This window comes from Argiope bruennichi, chromosome 11 (assembly GCF_947563725.1).
Source record: "Argiope bruennichi chromosome 11, qqArgBrue1.1, whole genome shotgun sequence".
Lineage (NCBI taxonomy): Eukaryota > Metazoa > Arthropoda > Arachnida > Araneae > Araneidae > Argiope > Argiope bruennichi.
Window position 1 is genome coordinate 66,332,936 of NC_079161.1, and position 21,817 is coordinate 66,354,752.

The 21,817-nt window shown below is 31.0% G+C and overlaps 1 protein-coding gene across 8 annotated transcripts in view; it reads left to right on the top strand.

Annotated features, from left to right (window-relative positions):
- The window catches only part of LOC129957116 (ubiquitin carboxyl-terminal hydrolase 7-like), a 49,289-nt gene that overhangs the window by 20,553 nt on the left and 6,919 nt on the right, over positions 1 to 21,817 (top strand). For 2 of the 8 annotated variants that reach the window (XM_056069270.1, XM_056069271.1), the window contains exons 3-10: positions 8,038 to 10,130; positions 11,857 to 11,994; positions 12,155 to 12,234; positions 12,363 to 12,466; positions 13,926 to 14,094; positions 15,629 to 15,676; positions 15,770 to 15,841; positions 19,814 to 19,922. In XM_056069270.1, the coding sequence (XP_055925245.1) occupies positions 12,190 to 12,234; positions 12,363 to 12,466; positions 13,926 to 14,094; positions 15,629 to 15,676; positions 15,770 to 15,841; positions 19,814 to 19,922 (547 nt within the window). In that variant the 5' untranslated portion in view covers positions 8,038 to 10,130; positions 11,857 to 11,994; positions 12,155 to 12,189. Of the gene's footprint in view, positions 1 to 8,037; positions 10,131 to 10,623; positions 11,995 to 12,154; positions 12,235 to 12,362; positions 12,467 to 13,925; positions 14,095 to 15,628; positions 15,677 to 15,769; positions 15,864 to 19,813; positions 19,923 to 21,817 lie in introns of those variants that run through there. The other 6 variants (XM_056069269.1, XM_056069272.1, XM_056069273.1 and 3 more) reach the window with 6 other exon arrangements.

Consider the following 21,817-nt stretch of genomic DNA (forward strand, 5'->3'; position numbering starts at 1 on the left):
AAGGCTGACTCTGAAACTGATAGTTTAGTTACAATATCTGAATCTGATCAACCTTCCAATGTTACTCCAACTGTAATCAAACATACACGAAAGAAACATAAATCTGCTTCCGAAAAATCTCTGGTACTCAAACTTTCAAAAAAAGGTCGTTCACAAAGAGACTTGAAAAAAATTTCGTCTTTATCAGTCCGGAATTCAGTCGCTTTGGGATTAGCGACTGAGAGCTTAGTTCATAAAGACTTGCCGACCATATTTGATAAACCCACTAGTCTTGATCACCTTTCAATCCATCCGTCTGAGGAGGAGGATTTTACAATGAGCTGTGATGTTCCAAAAACTCAAAGAAATGTTGTAAATAATCCATCTCCCAACAATATTTCTTAATGTGTGCCTTCGTTTCTTGGAATGGTCGTGGTCTGAGATCCAAAATTACTGACATCAAGTGAATTGTCAATCAATTTCATACTTCTTGTTTTGCATTTCCAGAAACGTTCTGGAATCCTAACGTTTCTTTCAAACTTCGTGGCTACAATATAATCCGTAAGGATGCTGACACAGAAACTAGTAATTCTGGAGGTGTTTGTATCTTAACCTCTAACCTTTTCCCCAGTACACCTCTCAAATTACATACTCCCTTACTGGCTGTGGCAGTTCAGGTTCATACAAGAGCACTTGTTACAGTCTGTTCTATATATTTGCCACCACATGATGTCAGGAACAACTTAATAATCTTGTTGATCAGTTGCCTTCACCATTTTTAATACTCGGCGACTTCAATGGGCATAGTACTTTGTGCGGTTCAGTAAGTACAAATTCTCGTGGGTGACAGATCGAGCAGTTTATTACCAATAACTGTCTCTGTCTGCTCAATAATAATGAGAAAACGTAATTTCATGAATCCACACGCAGCTTCCATAGTCTTGACCTAGCCATTTGCTCTCCTGAATTGCTACCATTTCTGAATTTCACAGTTGCAGGTGATCTTTATAACAGTGATCACTTTCCATTAATTGTCTCCCATGCTAATAGAGGCGTTGCGACTCCATGTCCTCCGCGTTTTCTATTCGAATGGGCAAATTGGACTGTCTTTTTGCAACTTGCAGACATCACAGAGACAATGCTTAAACTTTCAGATATCACGGAAGCAGTGCAAAATGTTACCGATTGTATTATTTATGCCGCAAACAATACCATCTCAAAATGCTCCCCAGGTCTAAGGAAATTCCGGAGACCGTGGAGGAATGACTCTTGCCGCGACAGTTACAGAGAACAAAAGAAAAGAATGAAATATTTTTCGCAAGTACCCTTCAACAGAAAACCTTATTGCGTTTAAGCGCGCCAGAGCTAATTCTCGTCCCATCTGCCGACAAAGCCAGAGGGAATCTTGGATTTGCTTCTTGTCTTCAATCACATCTTCCACTTCAAGCAAATTGCTTTAGAAAAAAGTAAAAGCTGCAAATGGGATATACACAGATTTCTCCTATCCCATGCTAAAGACAGGAAAGAGAACGATTGCCTCTCCCATAGATGTTGCTAATACTCTCGGGTGTACCTTTCGCACAAGTTTCCGCTGACGATTCATATAATTCTGCTTTTTAGGCGAAGAATCGTGCGGAACGGAGAGTTTTGTGTTTTTCCTGGGCTCGAAGATCCCTTCCTTACAATTCTGAGTTGAGGATGCATGAACTGTTAACGGCCTTGTCTAAAGTTAAGGATACGAGCCCCGGTCCGGATGGAACTGCCTATAACATGCTTCGCCATTTATCTAGAACATCTCTTTCAAATTTGTTGCATTTATATAACCGCATTTGGGTTGAGCAGAAGTTCCCTTTGCAATGGCACGAAGCTATTGTTATTCCCATCCTTAAACTCGGTAAGGACTCTTCTGAACCTCTGAATTATATCTATAGCGCTTACAAGTTGTTTATGTGTTACCGTTAAAATATATAATGCAGTTATTTCATAGAATACCTAGTTATTCCATGAAATAACTGATCGTGTCCTTTAATGTGTGTAATATGTTATTAATTTGACACTTTAACTAGTTATTCTATGAAATAACTAGGTATTCTATAAATTAACTAATGAGAGACAGTTAAAGTGTAAAATAAACAACTTATCTAAAATTAAATTAAACTAATGATAGACAATTAAAATGAAAAAGAAGCAATTTATCTAATTTATGCAGCGTATAAATGGTATTTATGGAAACGTACCATAAAATCATTTGTTACAACAAGGATTACTAAAATGACACTTGGAATTACAAAGAACATTATTTCTAAAACAAAAACATTTTTTGTTGACACACTGGGTTTTACACGAACATTTTTTAAATCCCTGATCAGTACCTAAACTTTGAGCTGTAGCAACCGACTGGAGCGATATTTCTACATCCGGTACTTCTTCGATTTTAATTAATTTTTGTTAATTTTGTTGTTAACTGGGATCGGGAGTATAATTGTTTTATGCGGCCGTTTCTTGTGCCCAACTGGAAAAATCCTTCTTCGGTTATTTTTATGATGATAGCTAAAATAGATTTGGCATCACCTTTTCCTCTGTCAACTTCAGGCACTGGGATACGGACGGTAAACCCCACATAGGCTTCAGAATAAGATTTATCCGACATTAATTTCATCTTTTTCGCTTGAATTTCTAAACATTATTTAGACTTTTCTCTTTCTCTTTGAACATCAAGTTCATTAAAACACAATTTGCAGATTTTCTGCTCAACTTCATCTTCTGAAACATAATCTTCCGAACATGATATATGGACAGGCTCCATACATTTGAAGCAAACTATATCTTCACTGCATTCTTTTAAACATACAAGACATACTTTCGTAATGGGATTATTTAATACTGTTTGTTCAACTACTTTTTCATTATCAGGTTGAGAAGAAACATTCATTGCAGTCAAAGTGTTTTGTAATTGATCTTCGTCGACCAACGAATTAAGTGCTTCCTTCGGAATGGCAGTTTTTGACGGTCCAACTCTAGCTGCGCAACCAAACATAGCCTCGTAGGGGGACCTTTTAATACCAGAATGGAAAGCTCTGTTCTTCATAAACTGGATAAATTTTAACCCGTTACTCCACGAAGTTGTTTTGCATCCAAGTCGTCAACATATTTCCTATGTCCTGATTGGCTCTCTCAACACTGCCTTGGCTCTGGCCAAGTTACTTTTAAGTCATCAATAAGTTTGTTACAAAATTCTCTTCCATTGTCCGACTGCAATATACATGGGGCTCCAAACAACAGGAAAATATCAAGCAACTGTCCTGCAACTTCTTCTGCTCTCTTTGTTTGAAGAGGTCTTAAAACCACGAACTTTGTCAGGTGATCTTGATAAACTAAAATGAATTTATAGTTTCCAACAGGTTGTGATTGAAAATCTATGAGGTCAACCTGACATCTTGAATTCATATGTGAAAAAAATCATGGACTTAACAACAACACCTTTTCTGCCCGCTTTGCGTTTTTGTTGACGATTCACAAAAATTCAGGGAAATCTTAATATCATTTTGCGTAAAATTTTTGTAACGACGATTAAGCTCTTTTATCATTCGGTCTCTACCACCGTGCCCAATAGATAAATGAGTTTCGTACAAAATGTCAAACAAAGAATCACTTGAGCAATAAAACATTACATCTGGTGTTGCATTTGTTACTGGGGCTATTAATTTTTCTACTCCTTAAACTTCAAGGACATCGTAATGTTGAAGTAACCAATAATCACGTGGCATTTTCTTATCTGATGTTTTAGATTTCTTTACATCAGCTATCAAACTTAATAATTTTTCACGGGTGAGCAAAGAACTGTTCTCTTTCACATCACGCTTATTTAGTAAAGATTCAAACTTTTCTTTCATTGCAGCTTTTTTTTTCGTTATCACTTAAAGAATTTATTGTTCAAAGCAATTTAAGGTCTTAAAAATAATTGCACTTTAACGTAAGCAAACTAAATTTACGTGATAACAAATGACTAAATTATAAAACTTAAAAAAATAAATGCATCTCAATACCTGATACGTGGAAATAGTGTTTGACGAACAGCAGCCGGCACTGTACGTGCAATCAATCAATTAACCGGAATGAACTGGCGCTAACACGCTAAACAAGTTTTCTCCCTATGGCCTGGAATAGTTCATAAATGCAGTAGGGGTGGAAGGTAAATGTATTTGGCGTGCGAGATATATGATATAGATTATTTTACACTTTAATGGGCTGTAGATCGTTATTCTATGAAATAACTAGTTAAACCATGAAATACAAGAGAGTTTTACACTTTAACGGACAGGATCAGTTATTTCATGGAATAACTAGGTATTCTATAAAATAACGGATTTCATACTTTAACGGTAACATATGCAAGACATTGGAACGTATGATCAATTCCAGGTTAGTTTTCGATTTAGGGAAGAGGGCATGTATTCCGGAAATGCAGAGCGGTTTTCGTAGAGGGCGTTCCACATCTGATAATATCGCCCTTCTCGAGACTCAAATCCGCAATGCATTCGTCAGTCGGAATCATCTGGTGTCCGTATTTTTTGACGTTCAAAAGGCGTATGATCGTACTTGGCGCTTTGGAATTCTTACAACTCTTTTAAATTTTGGTTTTCGAGGAAATTTGCCTGTTTTTTTAAAGAACTTTTTATCTTTAAGATCATTTCGTGTTTGAATGGGTAATTTTTATTCAGATCCTTTTATTCAAACTGAGGGGGTTCCACAGGGAAGCAGCCTCGGTGTAACGCTTTTTATGCTTCATTTCAGTCAAATTCTTAATGTTTTACCTTCATCTGTTCAAAGTACCTTATATGTAGATGATCTCCTGCCAAAGCAGCAATATGCGCTCAATGGAACGCCAACTGCAGATTGCAGTTAATAAGCTTATTGACTGGTGTGATGATAATGAACACACGATTTCTCCGGAAAAAAGTCGTTGCATTCACTTTTGCAGGAAACCAGGTATTCATTTAGATCCTGCAATTTACATTCGAAATGTCGCAATTCCTGTTGTGGATGAATTCAAATTTTTAGGGATAATATTTGACCGTAAGCTCACTTTCCTTCCGCATCTCCTACATCTGCGGTAGAAGTGTGACAGGTCATTGAATATTCTAAAGGTACTATCAAGAACCACTTGGGGAACAGATCGTACATCTTTGCTTCGAATTTACGAAGCAATTATTCTTTCACGCATTGATTACGGTTGTATGGTGTACGGGTCTGCAAGGTTTTCCGTTTTACGCAGATTGGATACCATACACCACTCTGAACTAAGAATTTGTTCGGGAGCATTTCGAACTTCACCAGTGGAGAGTCTTTACGTTGTCTGTCACCATCTTCCTTTAAATTTACAACGCCAAAAATGTCTGTACAATATTACCTCCGTGCTTTATCAATCCCGAAACACCCTTTACACTCTTTGATGCTTCCTGTTCGCCTTCGACGATTATATATGGCTCGACCCTCTCACATTCTTCCCTTTTTGTGAGAGAGTTAAATAACTCCTCGATGATTCGGAACTACATGATGTGAGTATTCATACATTTGATTTATTTGCATTTCCTACTTGGGATTTACTTCGGTTTTCCTTTTTAAAATCCCTTTTATGGATTTGAGAAACCGACAACGGCTCCTGCTATTTTTCAAAACCTTTTTATGTCTCATCGCTGTCAGTATTCGACCCATATGCCTATTTTCACATATGGTTCCAAGTCAGACGGACATGTTGGGTGTGGTATCATTTTTGATACAGAAACAATAAGTTATTGTTTGCATACCTCTTTTTCAGTATTATCTGCTGAATTAATGGCAATTTTTTATGCGCTGCAAACAATTTCTCTCTCTACTGAGCGCAAATTTTGTATTTACACCGACAGCAGGAGTTCTTTGAAAACACTCTCTAATTTTCATAATCAAATTCATCCCATCGCTCTGGAAATTCTACACCTCTTAAGAACGTTGGAAAAACAGGGAGTACGAAATTTTATTCTGATGGGTTCCGAGTCATGTTGGAATAATAGGAAATGTTCCGGCGGACAACGCTGCGAAAACAGCATCTTTGTTGATGCAGCGTGAGGCACCCATTTACGATGCGAAGAAATCGTTTAAGTGTCGTATTCATGCTATATAGCAGGAATCGTAGAATCAACAAAACAGTAACAAATTATATTTTATTAGACCTACAATTACATTATGGGCTGCTCTTCCAGTGCGTGAGCTCGAAGTCAAGTTGACTAGATTCCGCATTGTTCACACTTTTTTAACACACAAACATCTTTTATTAGGCGATCGAGATCCTTCTTGCTCCAGATGCCGAACGATTTTAACGGTTCATTCACCTTTTAATTGAATGCCCTGTTTTTAATTATCATCGTTTACGATTTTTTAATGTTTGAACAGTGGACATTCAAATGCCTGTGGGGGAACATCCCCACAAAAATCTTTTTAAATTTTTAAAAGAAATTGGTTTATATCATCTTTAATGCTTCGTTGCCATTTTTTATTCTCGTTTCTAATTTTACAGATTTTTACATAAAGACACGCTTTTTCTATTCTAACCATATGTCTGGCGCAGTATAGTCATCTATGACTCTTGCACCTTTAAATACCACAATCCAATCCAAAAACAGATTCAGAAATATTAAGTCTCAATCCATATTTTTTCAATCTGTCAAAAATTAATTTTACTTGTTTTCCGTGTTTCATGCGCTGAATTCTCGTATTTTCGCTTTCCTTGAACGGATTTAAGTCTTTCTTTTGCAGGGCATATTTATAGGCTTAGTGTTCTTAACAATGTCTTATATATGTTCAACATACTTCGGTTCAAGCTGGGAAATCAAATAGATAAATTTAGTTTCTTTAGTAGAATTTTTTATTTTTTTGAAACTGGGCTCCTACTTGAAAAAAAAAAAAAAAAAAAAAAAACCAAATGTCGGGTTTTTCTCGTCAAAATTGTGGAATTTTGATGCTTGCGTTTATTCGTTTCGGCATCCATAACAGTAGTTGCTTCAATCGTAAAATGTCCTCTATTCGTAGTCATAGTAAAAGCAGGGTCACGAATTGTTGTCTTGTGTGTCAACAAAAATGAAATGCAGTTAAACTTACAATTAAACAAAATCTTATAACATTGTAAATAATATTACCAAATCAACAACAACTTTTTATTCTACATGAAACCTGAAAGAAGTAAGATAGTGGGATTTATGGCATCAGTGCCTGTTATTCCCCGTTTCCATATGTAAGCAGCAAAAGAAAAAAAAAGTTTTATTAATAAACACAAGAGAGCGCACGCACACACACACACACACACAAAGAAATTGAAGTTCCATTCAGTTAACAGTTATAAAGCAGTTCCGCTGATGCAATTTAGTACATACTTGGGAGTTCCAGTGGAAAGAAGAGATTCAATAAGACAGAGCGTTTCCGCAACATGGAATGATGATAAAAAAGTCTGAACAGAATGTGGTCAGTGAAGTTAGTAGATATTGAAATGTTTCATCGCTTGAAGAGAAACTTTTTATTCAATCTCTAGTATCTTTTGAAACAATAAACTCAAAAATTCAATAACATATCACTGTTGCCAATCTGAATTAACAATTGTTTACAAAATAATATTTATAATTTATGTCGCAACAATGCTTAACATATTTTTTAAAAAAAAACTCATTAGATATTGAAAGAAATTTTTAAAAAAAGATAATTTTTTTAGAATTTTAAGTTGATGTAGAAATTATTTTTGTGCTATTATATATCAAAAATTATCGCAGAAAAAAACGAGAAACTTTTACTTAGTTTTTAATTAAGATTCTTATTAAAAATTGAAAAGAAATTGTTCCGAAGTGCCCATTGTCATAATCCAAAGTGTGTATTTACCAGGTTTGGTAGCTTTACATCAAATATTCTGTTATGTAGCTTGCCAACACACACACTTTCATTTTTAGAAGAGATTGAGAAAATGAGATTTATTTGCTATTTTTTTGCTCAGATCTATTCATATTTTAAATAATTATGTGATATTTGTTTTTTTAGATAAAATGACGGCCTTCTGCAGAATTGTGTTTGGAATTGACTACAGCACCTCAGTTGAAAATAGAACATATTTTCTTCAGGACATTACAAAGAAGTTATGTATTTAAAACTTCCATTTGTTAACTTACGACCTATGGAAAGATGTATTCTTATCTGAGAATATGTGGCGGACAAGTTCAGAACACATTAATTCCAGATCAATTGCCAAACTTTTAATATTAGGCGAATAAACTCATGGTCTAGATTGAGTTCACGTTAGGTGTTTTGGAAATTCATGGACGGATTTTTTTGAAAAGTAGTCAACTTGTTGTTTTTCTCCAAAGATGAGTGGAGATTTTACGAAGAGTACCAGACGGGAATTAATGGATTAACAATAATCGAAACAGCTGCAGAATTTCTATTTGGAAGCAGCTGCCTGCCATTATACCTGCTTTTACACAACTGAACTGAAAACAAGCACAATAGACATAAGAAAGATTTCAAGTATTATCTGCTGATGGGTGATAGAGGATGATGTCAGGAAGGAAAAAGATGAAAATAGATGAATAAAGCAGCGTTCATAGGAGGCCAACGATTGCACGGAATAGAAGGCCACACCTATCTTAGGAAGGTTACGGGACCGAGGAAGAGCACCGAAGTCTTTCTCATCTCCTCGAATCACAAGGTGTTGAATTCAAAACATTTATGATGAAATGTGATAGACCATTAAAGGTCGTGATTCGAGGACTTTCATTCTGCACTCCTTTTGAGGACATCAAAGAGGAATTTAAAAAGGAAGACTTTACATTTGTCAGTCTTACTCAACTGACGAAATTCCAAATTAAATCACCAATGCCATTATTTCATGCACTAATTGCAAACAGCCCTCTGTCAGAAACAATCGGTACTCTCACTGAGATGTTTGGCACTAATATTTCAGTGGAGAGATATAGAGGTAGGAAGAGGTTCTTTCAATATTGGCGGTGTCAAGGCTTCTTTCACAGCTCTGAAGCATGTAAGCTTCCTGTGAAATGCGTAAAATGTAAAGGACCTCATAGGGCTAAAGATTGTTCTTTTGCCTTTAAGGATAAGTTAAAATGTGCGAACTGCTCAGGTGATCATGCGGGGAACTGGCGTCAATGCCCCACACTTCCCTAAAACTAGTGGACGACAACCGGCCACCCATAATTTTCTAAACTCCAGACAAGCCACCAGATCGATATGGGATCTCCCAGGAAGCATCAACCTCTGAAAAATTACAGAAATGTTGAGAAAATGTCTTAAGGCCAAAATTCTGAGTCAGATACCCCCCCCCCCCCTAATGTACCGTTGGAGTAGAAAACTGCAGCATACTTGGACAAAAAAAGTATTTAAGAATGGTTATCACAAAAGAATATTTCAATATAGTAAGAATATTCAGTAAACAGTAGGTTTGTCTGCAATAAAAGGTAAAGAAAGAAGACTTACTATTACGCATATCGGAAGCGAAGAAGGTTTCGTCCGTGATGCAGCAGATATTTAATGGGGGGAAAAAGTTGTGATTATCATGACGGAATGAATGGTGATCATTTCGGAAAATGGTTAGAAAATGTTCTTCCTAATTCGAAGAAAAATAGCATACTCGTAATAGACAATGCTTCCTATCATTTGGTAAAAATGGAAAAAATTCCTACAACTTCTTGGACAAAAAAAAATCTATTCTCAAGAATGGTTATCACAAAAGAATATTTCCTGGAATAAAAACATGATAAAAATCGAACTTTTGCAAAAAGTTTCTGAAGTGAAACATTTTTATGACAAATATCGAGTAGAAGCAGTTGCAGTGAAATATGGACATAGAATTTTGAAATTGCCACAGCGAGCTATTTAGATGATTTGGAGCCAGATTAAAAAACGCGGAAATAAAACTTTTACGCTTAGTAATGGGAAGGATCTCGTAATCCAAGGAATACAAAAAGTTACAATTGACAATTGGAAAAATTGCATTAACCATGTAATAACAAAAGAGAAAGAAACGAGGAAAATTGATGGACTTGTAGATGAAATATGCGAAAATCAGAATTTAATAATTTCGATTAGCAGTGATTCGAGTGTCAATGAGTCGGAACTAACAAGTGCTGATGATTTTTGATGTCTCATATATTATGCATATTATAATTAATACAATGTATTTTTTAAATTGTTCTGAATAATTTTAGTATGCTTTTTTTTTTGTAAAAATGACATATTTCGCTTGATATTCTCAATTACTTCGAAGTTTAATCTAATCAGGATGTTCTGAATATTTAGCTTATTTATATATTTGTAAATACTTGATATTTTTTAATTAAATTTTCAATGTTTGATTTATAATTTTGATTTTCATGAATCAATGAAGATTGACATTTTAAGTCATTAATTTTATCTAAAAATTTTGTTTTACATATATACATAATATAATATGTAAAAATTATCTATTATTAGTAAACATCTGTTAATAATTATACTAATTCGAAAATTAATTTTTAAAAATTTCTTCTATTGCTAATTTTTAGTCTTTAATGAGAAAATTTTTGAACATTTGAAAAAAAAACATTTGAGAAAAATCTTAGTTTAACGTTACTTTTTATTAAGCATTGCATATTGTTTCATTGCAAATGCCATACATTGTTGGTATGCAATGCTTATTACTCAATACAATTATTATGTTTTGTTTATTACATCTAAACTTCAGTCTCTGATAAATTAAGATTCTGATAAAAAATATTCATATAAGAAACTGAGCCATTCTCACTTTTGCATTGTTTTCAGTTATATGAGTTTTTAATCGGTCTTTCAATTGCGTATAAGTAATATTAACTTAAAATGAAATAACTTTAATGATTTATTAAAATAGCTAGAAGTACCCGCGCATCGTTGCCCGTGCTATAGCACCCAAGAGGAAAAATTAGCTTTAAACTTAATGCCGAGTTTACACTCGGCCAGTAGGTCCCGACGGGACAGCAACATCTCGCTGTATTGTATTTTTTTTCCTACTGCACATGCGTTTGTAGAATTTGACAGTTTTTTTTAGTTGGAAAAATTAATCACTTATCCTAGATTAATTCCGATATTTTTTGCTCTTTATTCTTTAAGATGCGAGGTTGTGTGTGTTTTTTTCATTTTATTTGCCGTCTTTTTCCCTACAATTTTCCAAATTGAGCTATGTCGATCTTTTTTTTTTTATTTTACCATGCTTCTTTGTGTAATTATCCATCATTTTAATACGATGCGTAGTGGAAAAGAAAAATTCAGGGGCGCCAAAACTGCAATTTATAGCCAAGCATGGAATGCCTGAATCTATCTTATGAAATTATGGCAAACATAAATCTTTTCTTTTCTACGCATGCGCTGTCTATTGGCCGAGTATAAACTCCTCCTATCAGTCTTTACATCCAGTTTTTACAGTTGTTAAATAAATTAGACTATCTTTTTACCATTTAAACTTCAGTATAGTCAGATATGGCTCTTGCGCCAATAAACACCAAAATCCAATCCAATAAACTCGGCCTAAGTCTAGCCTCCACCCGACATGACATAAGCATGTCAAGCAACATCAAACAAACATAAAAAAATATATTTAGAAATTCAAAAATATTTACAAAACAATTTTTATAGCACACATTCAGAAATACTTAGACTGTTAAAATGTAAAAATAAGTTATGTTCCTAGATAAAATAATTCACTAAAAATATACAGTTGAAAAGCCGTTTTAAATTTAAAAAATATACAAATAAGTCATTGTACCCACTGTTCCACACTTGTTTATCAACTCTGTATAATCTGAAATATATGAAAATAAAATTTGATTTATTTTTGAGATAGAACACCTTAAATAGAAATTTTGGATTTTTGATGCAACTACAGAGATGGTCCCGGTGCTGCCTTACGATCTACATATAAAGGAACTCTTGGTGCTTGTTAAAGCTGGACAGCCCAAAAAACTTTATTACCAGCAGGTAGACCTCTCTCCCTCTATTAATAAAATAATCGAAATGTTATAAAAATTATATTGTATTTATGTTAAACGTTGTTTTTTATAAGCTAAATTTTTTAAATTTTGCAGTTTTCTTACTGAGAATATTATTTAGTTTTCTTAATCTTATTTATATTTTATAGCTTAATATTAGAGTTAGTGAATTAGAAAAAAAAAAATGCAATTCAAGTGTACATGGGTTAATAGCAAGTTAGAAGAAGAGGTAAGCTTATTTTATTGACTAATCTAGTATCCAGATTTATTACACAAAAAATATCTTTTTGATAAAATTCATGGATATATATTATATGATTTGATTTTTCTAATTCTATTATATTTTTGGTGTTTCAGAAAGAGCTTATATTATATCCTAGCAAAAAGGGTCTGGTAGCTGATCTATTAGAAGAAGCCAAGAAACAAGTGGAATTGTCTGAAAATGGTTCTGGTAAACTTAGGTGAATATCTACTGTAGTTATATTTGATAGCCGTGCAAATTTTTCCTGAATTTTAGGAGTTTTTAAAGATATTTTCTACTTAATTTTCAACAATAGATTGCTTTGTTGCTATGAAATTCAAATTGTTTTAATTGTTTTATCAGATATTAAATTGAATGATTTTGTTCCATTGTTGAAAGTTAATTAAGAAGTGTTTTGTTAATTACCCACAGTTGACAATGTGCATATAAAAAAGTAAACTTACAATATTTTAGAATTTAGAAGACGGATGAACTGGTCGTTTTCATTTTTAATAGAACTATGATGTCGTAGAATTGGTCTCCATTAAAAAGATTTATATACTTAGGGAACAGAACATGCATGTGCAGAACAATAAAATTATGTAGATTTTTATGCCTGATAATTCAGCAGAATCATAAGCATGAAAATATATCTAAATGATTTAAATGGATTTAATATCGCAGATGAACCAGCTGGATGCCAAAAGAGACTAGTATATAAATAAAATCATTTATGAAATATTTTTTAACAAACTGTATGTTATTTACAATCCCTTAAGAAACAACCTTTTTCTATTTTTGTTGTTTGCATATTTACCATTGAGTTTTCAAGTATTATCCATTCTTTTCATGATAATTCTATGATTTTTTTCTAATTTTAAATCTAAAGCAGGGGAGAAGCTCACTACTGTAACTTCCTGCCTGTATCAGCGGATACCTAATCCTAAGGTACTAATTTTTAACCCTAAGAAAGAGAAAAAAAAAAATGTGCAGATAATCTTTACCGCCATATAATTTGTGGATTGTTCACAGCAGCAGATTATTTGACTATTTTTTAACAGATAATCCGTGGATTATATCGCAAGAAATTACAGCAGCTCTAATTCTTGGAAATAAAATAATTACATGCAATATAATTTATTCTAATGGAATTATAGTCTTCTCATAGAATGTTCACTCAGCTGTTTTCATAATGCTTGCTGGTTTTAAGAGGTATAATTCAAAGTTATGTTGACCTCTTTCATAAATAATTTTTACAGCTTACACTAGCTAACTTAACAGCTTATTGTATGAATCCACAGTGGAAATTATGATCATTTTAAGTGAATAGCCTTGGTATCATATTTTATTACACTTGTAACTAGTATAGTATAAAAATATTACATTGCATTTTGGTTCATCTGCAAAATTGATATTGCAATTTTTCTCTGTATGCAATAGAAATGTATACCAATTTTCATAAATATCATACTTTGGCAGCATTTTATTAAAATTAGTTATAGAAACAGTGTCTAGAGTTCAATACTTTCATGCAAATAAATATTGTATATCATTTTATATTCATGACTTGATGCTAGATCTGTGCATTATAAAACTGTAAATAATTTTATGACTTCCCCCCTTTATTTCATTTTATTTATTATCAATCTGTTACTAAACATGTTCTGATATTTTTGTAGGTTATTAGAAATTATTAATTATAAAATCTTTGCTGTTCAGCGAGAAGATATGCCTTTAGATTCACTTGCTAATGCTGGTACAAAGTCCTTCAGGATTGAAGAAATACCTATTGATGAGTTGGAAATTGCAGATGATGAATTGCTAATACCTGTTGCTCATTTCCAAAAGGTTAGTTTAGCTTATAAGCATGTGCAGCTTTTAACTGGACTATTTTACATGATAATTTTCTCTAAGTTTACTAGAAATGTTATTTTATTACTTTAAAAATCTATGCATTAAAATTGATTTTAAATTTCTTTGTCAATATATAATGTATTTGTGACTAATTTCCTTTGTTACTTCACTGTATTAATTGTAATATTGGATATATTTAATTTCATCCTTTCAAAAATAGCCTCTATATTTTAAGTAAAAACAATAGATGATTGTTTTATTTTGGTCTTTTTGACTTTATTACTGATTACGCTCATTTCAGGCTGTCTACATAAAAAAATTTTCCTTTCTCTATATTGATACATAAGTAATAAATTACCTTTTGGAGGAAAAAGTTTTTTTCTTTTATTTCTCAAAACCAAGAAATCGTAAATTGAGTCATTACTGTAGGATTGTAATTGTTTGAGTCTATATCTCAGTAATTAACAAATACTTCCAAGAAATTACTATATAGAAGATGTTGTCAAATATTTATACTTTACAATTTAGATAAATTAGAGCATGTTTCTGAAAAATGACTGACAAAAAGTGTAATGAAATTCTAAATGTGAAATATTTTGAATTGCAAAATATTAAAACTATAGATTGTATAAAAATTTATTTCTCTTCATTTATACCATAAACGCCAGACTTACTTTTTATGGTAGCTGCTGCAAAATTGAAACATAAGTAAAAATCTTTTGTTGAAAAGGTGTTTAAAAAAATTAAAAATGATTAATTTTTGTAATAACAGCATTGTTTCTTAGAAAATATACATTGCACTACATTTTATTTAAAGAACAGAAGAACAGGCACATTTTTTTTAAAAATTTAATATGTTTATTGAGAGATGAAAAACATTTTCTGTGCACCAATAAAATCTATCATAGTATTCTGAGTCTCTCTAATGACTGTTGCACTTTTAGGTACTAGAATATTTTTTGAAAATATTTGACAAAACTTAGTTAACTATTTCAGGAGCAGAATTTTTATGTAGGCAAAGATATACTTTATATATTTATTTGAAAAGTAAAAAAAAAAAAAAAAAAAAAAAAAAAAGCAATTTTTAAGACTTTTATCTGATTTTAAAGAATATCCTTTTTATAAATTTGTAGAATATTTAATAATTTGTAGCTTAATGTTTATGTTGTGTAAATCTGTGATCTTTGACAAAGTGAGTAAGAACTCAACTCTGTATTGGAATTAAAAACTTGAAAAACTGAAAAACATTATAATCAGCAGCTGAAAAGATTCTGAACTATTTTCTTTCGGAAATGCAGTCATTTAGATTTAATATGTATATAGAATAACTTGTCTTGTTGTAGAAATAAATGTTATAGTTTATTTTTTCCAGGAAAGTTGTTCAATCACAGTAAAAGAACCTGTGTACCATAGGCGAGTACACGACAGTTTAAATGATTTCTAAAAATGAGTACACTTTTTAAAAAATGTTATTGTTTCCATTTTTGTTTACTTTTCTGAATGAAATTATTCCTTTTATTGTTCTTAGGAAATCTTTTCTAATTTTGGTGTGCCATTTCTTTTGAAAATTAAGCATGTAAGTGAAATTGATGATTTTTATATATTTGAAAGCTTTTGCATTTTAAGAACTGTTAGAATTCATTTTGTGTTATTTCTCTTGACATTCTAGAAAGAGCCATTCCAAAAAGTCAAAGAGAGGATACAAAAGAAGTTGGAAGTTCCCGATAAAGAATTTGAGCGGGTAATTCATCTCTATTTTATTGGTAGGATATATGTGAAACACGATTTGAATATTCTAACTAAATAATTTCATGTTATCTGTAACTATTTTCTGTAGTGGAGCTCTACTGTGCATCATTCATTACTTTTGAGAGAAATCAACAAACATTTTACTTTACTACATATTTGTTATGTAGGAAAACTTCACCAGAATTCCCAGCCACAACCATTGTACCGATTTTGGACATTTTTGTTTCATATAAATCCTCAAGATATATCATCAATGGCCGTCTATCCTTTTCCTCCCCATTTCAGAAGGTATTGCAAAATAAATCTTTCACACAATACACAACCTCAACAGTTGGAATTGTTCCAAACAAACAATACTTGTCCAAATTAAACAATTTCATCACTTTGAAGTACAGCTAAGCAATCCGTATTTTTTACCATTATTTTACAACTTTTACTTATTCCAACCATACATTTTATTTTACTTTTGTCTGTATAAGATGCAATTCATCAAATTTATCTGGCATGATTAAATTAATTTTATTAATACTAGTTGCCTTCAATATCTTAATCGTTATCTCTGTATTAATATCTTTAATATATATTATTAATATCTTTAATATAATCGTGCTAATCAATCTTTTCATGAATTTTGTTGAAATTCATAAAAACGAATATTTTACTTGTAAAACTATTTTAAATTGTGACTGCAAAATAATGATGGATCTGTTTAACTGTGATTGCAAAGCGGCCAAATTAATTTGCAGTAAAAATTGGTCATTTGTTGATATTGGAGAAGGCTATTGTCTTGAAGTTACAAGTTTTCATAGTAAATAAAAATTTCAAAATCAGTTCTTTAGGTGTTTTATTTAGTGGTTGTGATTGGCTAATTATGTCATTCCAAAACATAATATATTGAAAGAATGCCTTTGAAATTTTTCTCGTTAATGGACAGTGATTGGTAAAAAAACATTATAATCATTTGATGTGAAATTCATATGACCATTGATGATAGTATTGTTATATGAAATAGCCAGTAGGATTGGTCCTCACATACTTTCTGATAAAGATATTATTCCTTTCCTCCCCACATAGAATTGTGGATTCAGTAAAGACACGAATTATTTATATGGCATTTGCAAACAATGGTTAAGAAATATTGATCTTTGGAATAAATTTAGTGTTTTTACTAAATCTGTCAAATGAACCGAGGCAATTTTCTTTTTTATTAATGTGTAACATTAGCAATAGATTCCTGATAATCGAATTTGTATTTTCATTATGTCTTTTTCCAATGTAATGAAACTAAAATTTGAAACAGGACTACAATTGTAATCGTAAAATTAGATATAAAATTTCATATATTTAGTCATTACATTTTTGAGTTATTGTATTTACTTGCTTGTGAAACTAGAGACTAACAGAGGATTGACCCTTTGATGGATTTGGTCCCAAATTTTATAGGTATCTACACTATAGATGTTAAATCTATGTATCGAATTTTCTCCATCTCTTTAATATGTAGTTATTTTATTAACTTATATTTGAACAGTCGAATAGAAAGACTTCCTCTGAATGGGTTTCACTCAAAATTTGATAAATTTATGAATTTGCTTGAAAGTACATATATAAGATTTCATTCATATAGCTCGAAGCATTTTAAATTATCTTTGTCCCAGATATAATGCCAAAAATTTGTTTTTCAAACTCAGGCATATCTAAAACATGGAGACTTGTAAAAATCGAGAGTATGAATTTTTTTGCGGATTACAATACTTTTCTCTATTTGAGTACGAGAAAGTAAAAACTGAAAAAATTGGTGCAAAGTTCGTGGCTGGGTAAATGATTCTTTGATCTTGCCAATTATTTTGAGTATATAAATTATGAGCATGTAGTTGGTTGCGTATGCAGCCACTTTATTAATAATAATTAAAACATTTATATAGAAATAGTATGGATTTTATTTTTTTATTTCCTATATCAAGTAATAATCATAATTTAAGTATTTTCCAATATCAAGTAATAATAATTAAATAAAGCAATCAGGATAATTTCTTTACAAATTATTTGTTCTTCTTTCTCTTTGTTGAGCATCATCTTTATATATATATATATATATATATATATATATAATATGAAAAATTTTATGTTTTCTAACTTTCTATGCTTATAGAAAATGTTACATTTTACAAACTGCCAATTCTTACATATCATTTTAAAGAGAATTAAAGGCTTATTTCAATGCAAAATTCAAATATTTGCAACACAAAAAAGTTTAGCAGCAATAATTATCGAGATACATTAGATGCTGATGATTGCAGTGTGGTATCAGCACTTAGTAGGGTAGCCTTTATTTTTTATTACAGCTTCACATAAATGTTTTATTGAGCTGACAAGAGTTTTAAGTTCTTCTTTCGTTATTACATGATGCCAGGAAGCAATTATAGCCTCAATTAGTTGTCTTTTATTTGATGGACACCTCATTCGTACAAGAGTTTTCAAACAGTGCCATAAGTTCTCAATAGGATTGAGGTCAAGACTATTTCCTGGCCAGTGTAATGCTATTTGAATTCCAATAATTCAGTGCTCTTTATTCTAAACCACTCTCTTAATAATTTTGCTGTGTGAGAATGAGCTGAATCCTGCTGAAAAATAAATGATGCATTGTTGAGAAAGAGATCACTGGTGGAAGGTAAGTTTTTGGCTCTAGAATAGTGTCAATGTATTTTCTTGCATTTTGTGTCCTGTCAATAGCATAAGCCGACCAATACTATCTACTGACATGCATGACCAAATTGTAAGACTGAGTTCTTCGCAGTCGCCTAAATGCAGTCAGGATGTCGCTCTTTGGCTATTCTACATCTTACATACTACCGAATAACAATATCTTTGTTTCATCACTCCATGTAACTTGTGACAACTGATTATTTGTCCAATTAATGATTTTCTTTGCCCACTATAATCTTTTTATGTGTTACTGTAAATTGAGATAAGGCTTTTTTCTTGGAATTTGGCCCCTTAATCCAACATCTAATAATCTCCTGATTGTTCTGGAACTGACAGAAACACTAGCATCATTCAATTGACTTCTGATGGCCTCTGATGATATTCTTCTATCTTGGAGACAGTCTTTTTATTCTTCTGCCATCAACAGATGTGGTTCACCTTTCTGGGCCTTTTCCTGTTTTATTATTATTATTATTATTGCATTTTTCTCCTGATATTGTAAACAAAATTTTCAAACTCCAGATGTAGTCACTGAACCATCCATCTATCTTGCAATTTTAGCATAGGAAATACCACATTCTTGTAACACAGTAATCTTAGTTCTCCTTTTAGGTGTCCTATCTATTCTTTTAATATTGATTCTAGATTAAATATTAGAAATATTTACAAAAATTTTAATTAAATATTAAAAAGTTTAACAAAATTTCTTTTTAAAAGTTTAACAAAATTTACGTAATTTGATTACATAAAGAAAACAGCCTTCCTTCTACAGAACAAAGTACGGTAATTACTTGTTCCATCTTTAAACATAATGTCAGCTTCTGCTGGCAGTTATTAACATTTGGTTGTTCAGGAAAGTTAGAAATTACAATCCACTTCATCATTGTTTGTTTTTCAAATTAAAATAAGTATAACTTTTTTTGGTATTGCAAATATTTAAATTTTGCTTTATGTATTGAAATCAGCATTAAATTCACTTTAAAATGACATGTAAGATTTTGCATTTTGTGAAATGTAACATTTTCTATAAGCATACAAAGTTAAAAACATAAAGATTTTCAAAATCGTCTACAGTTTTGGCCATCACTATATATTACACCAAATTAACAAACGATTATTTGTTTAATGCATCTACGTTCTATGATGAATAGTTTCTTATACTAAGGTATGCTAGATATTTTTACACCTTACTATTTAAAACTATGCATTCGCCAATTTTTCAACTTATTGTTTTTAATCCATTCCTTCTTCTATATAGTATAAATTTGCACTCATTGTGATGGGTAGACCACAGCCTATTACTGATGAAATGGACTATCATATTAATTTACCGGATTTTCTACCACATCCACAAACTGGTAAGTATGGTATGTTAATTAGATTTAATAATTTTTTTAGATATATGTATTGAAGAAAATTGCTACTGTTAGAAAATCAACATTATATATTCACATGAATCTGCTGCTTAATGATGTATTTTGTAATTAAAATAAAAATATCTTCATTTAAATTATAAAGTGCATTATCAAATTGTATTTAGCAGTCTTGATTTATTTAACACTTTGAGGTGATAAAACAATTCTGATTATTTGTGTGCATATAATTTTGTGATCTCATTTATGTATACTGTAGAATGTATAATATGTTACTGATTTTTCATTTTATTAAATTTTAGTTATCTTTAAAAAATTGAATTATTTGCTGCCTGCCTACTTAAGAATTATTATTTTATGGGTAATGCTATTCAACCCAGACCTTGGCTTGGCGTAGATCATACAAACAAAGCTCCAAAGAGATCAAAATATAATTATTTGGAAAAAGCAAAAAAAAAAAAAAAAAAATCATAACTGACAGAGGAATATTAATTCTTTAGAATTATTGTTGTAAGTAAATTTGCTCAATAGAAACTGTTATTATTCTTTTTTTTCCCCTGCTACAGTAATAAAGTTGTATTTTAGAACATGTTAAATTATTTATTTACTTTTTACTTTTATCTTTCTCTGTATTTGATGTTGTTAAGTTGTTTGAAAAATGATTCATTATTATAACACCTTTTAAGAAACTTGTCCTGGTATTGAAGATTTATTTTATTCAGTTGGAAATCAGTTGCTAAATATTCTGTTGTAGACAATGACTTCTGGTGTTTAATTTAATTAGAATTAAAATATCCCTGTTAAAATGGCATCTTGAGAAATATCAATAATATCAAATCTTAATATTGTGCATATAAGAACAGAAAAAAGTGCTTGAAACGAAAGTGAGAAAGGAATTCAGCCCTTTTTTAACCTTAGAGCTTTAATTAAAATGACATTTGAATGTTGATGACGTATATAAATTAAATTAAAATTCACAAATAGTTTTTACATTATACAATATAAAATATTCATTAGATTTTCTTCAAGTATTATGAAGTATATGGAAAATTACATGGTGATAAATTATTAATTTATCTTTTTTTATTAGTTGAAAACGATGTTTCCATGCATAGAAAAAAATCATTTCAAGTTTCCACTTTTATTGAATGAAAATATTTTAAATCATATTTATTTGCCACCATTTTGCTACTTGCAATGTTTAATTAATTTTTACAGTTTTCTTTAACTATAAGTAACTTTAGGGGGAGGGTAAAGGATATTAATTTTCATTATTTTTTAAAAATTGTTGAATGTATTAAAAAATTGATATTAAGCCTATTGGATCATATTAAAAATTAACAATTGAATTGTTGATAAACTATTGATTTTATTTTATTAAAGTCATCCCAGAATTACTCAAATTCAATTAATTCTTGATACTTTCTATAAGATTTTAAAAAATATATCTCAAAAAATGATTTTAAAAATTAAATTTGTTTAAGACTTAACATCTGTTTTCTAATTATTAAAATTGCATCATCTATTTAAGAAGAATTTAATAAATTATCAACTGCTCTCATTTTCACAGATAAAAATGGTTCTGTAGAGTTAGAATAAAAAATATGCAATTTCTAATGATTATAAATTAAATTGTGTATCACCATTAAAATATGTGTTTAATATTAATTAGCATTTTAACTTAATCTTAACTTTTACCTCTATTTCAAGTGTCATATGACTGAACATTTTTTGCATGAAAAATCAATAACATATCAATTAAAACGAATGTTGATTGCTAATTTAAACAAGATAATTTTGAGAATTAAACAGCAATGGCTGAACTCTCAGTAAGCAAGCACACACTTACCACAGACTGGTAGGCATCTGAACAACAACACCTTACTTAT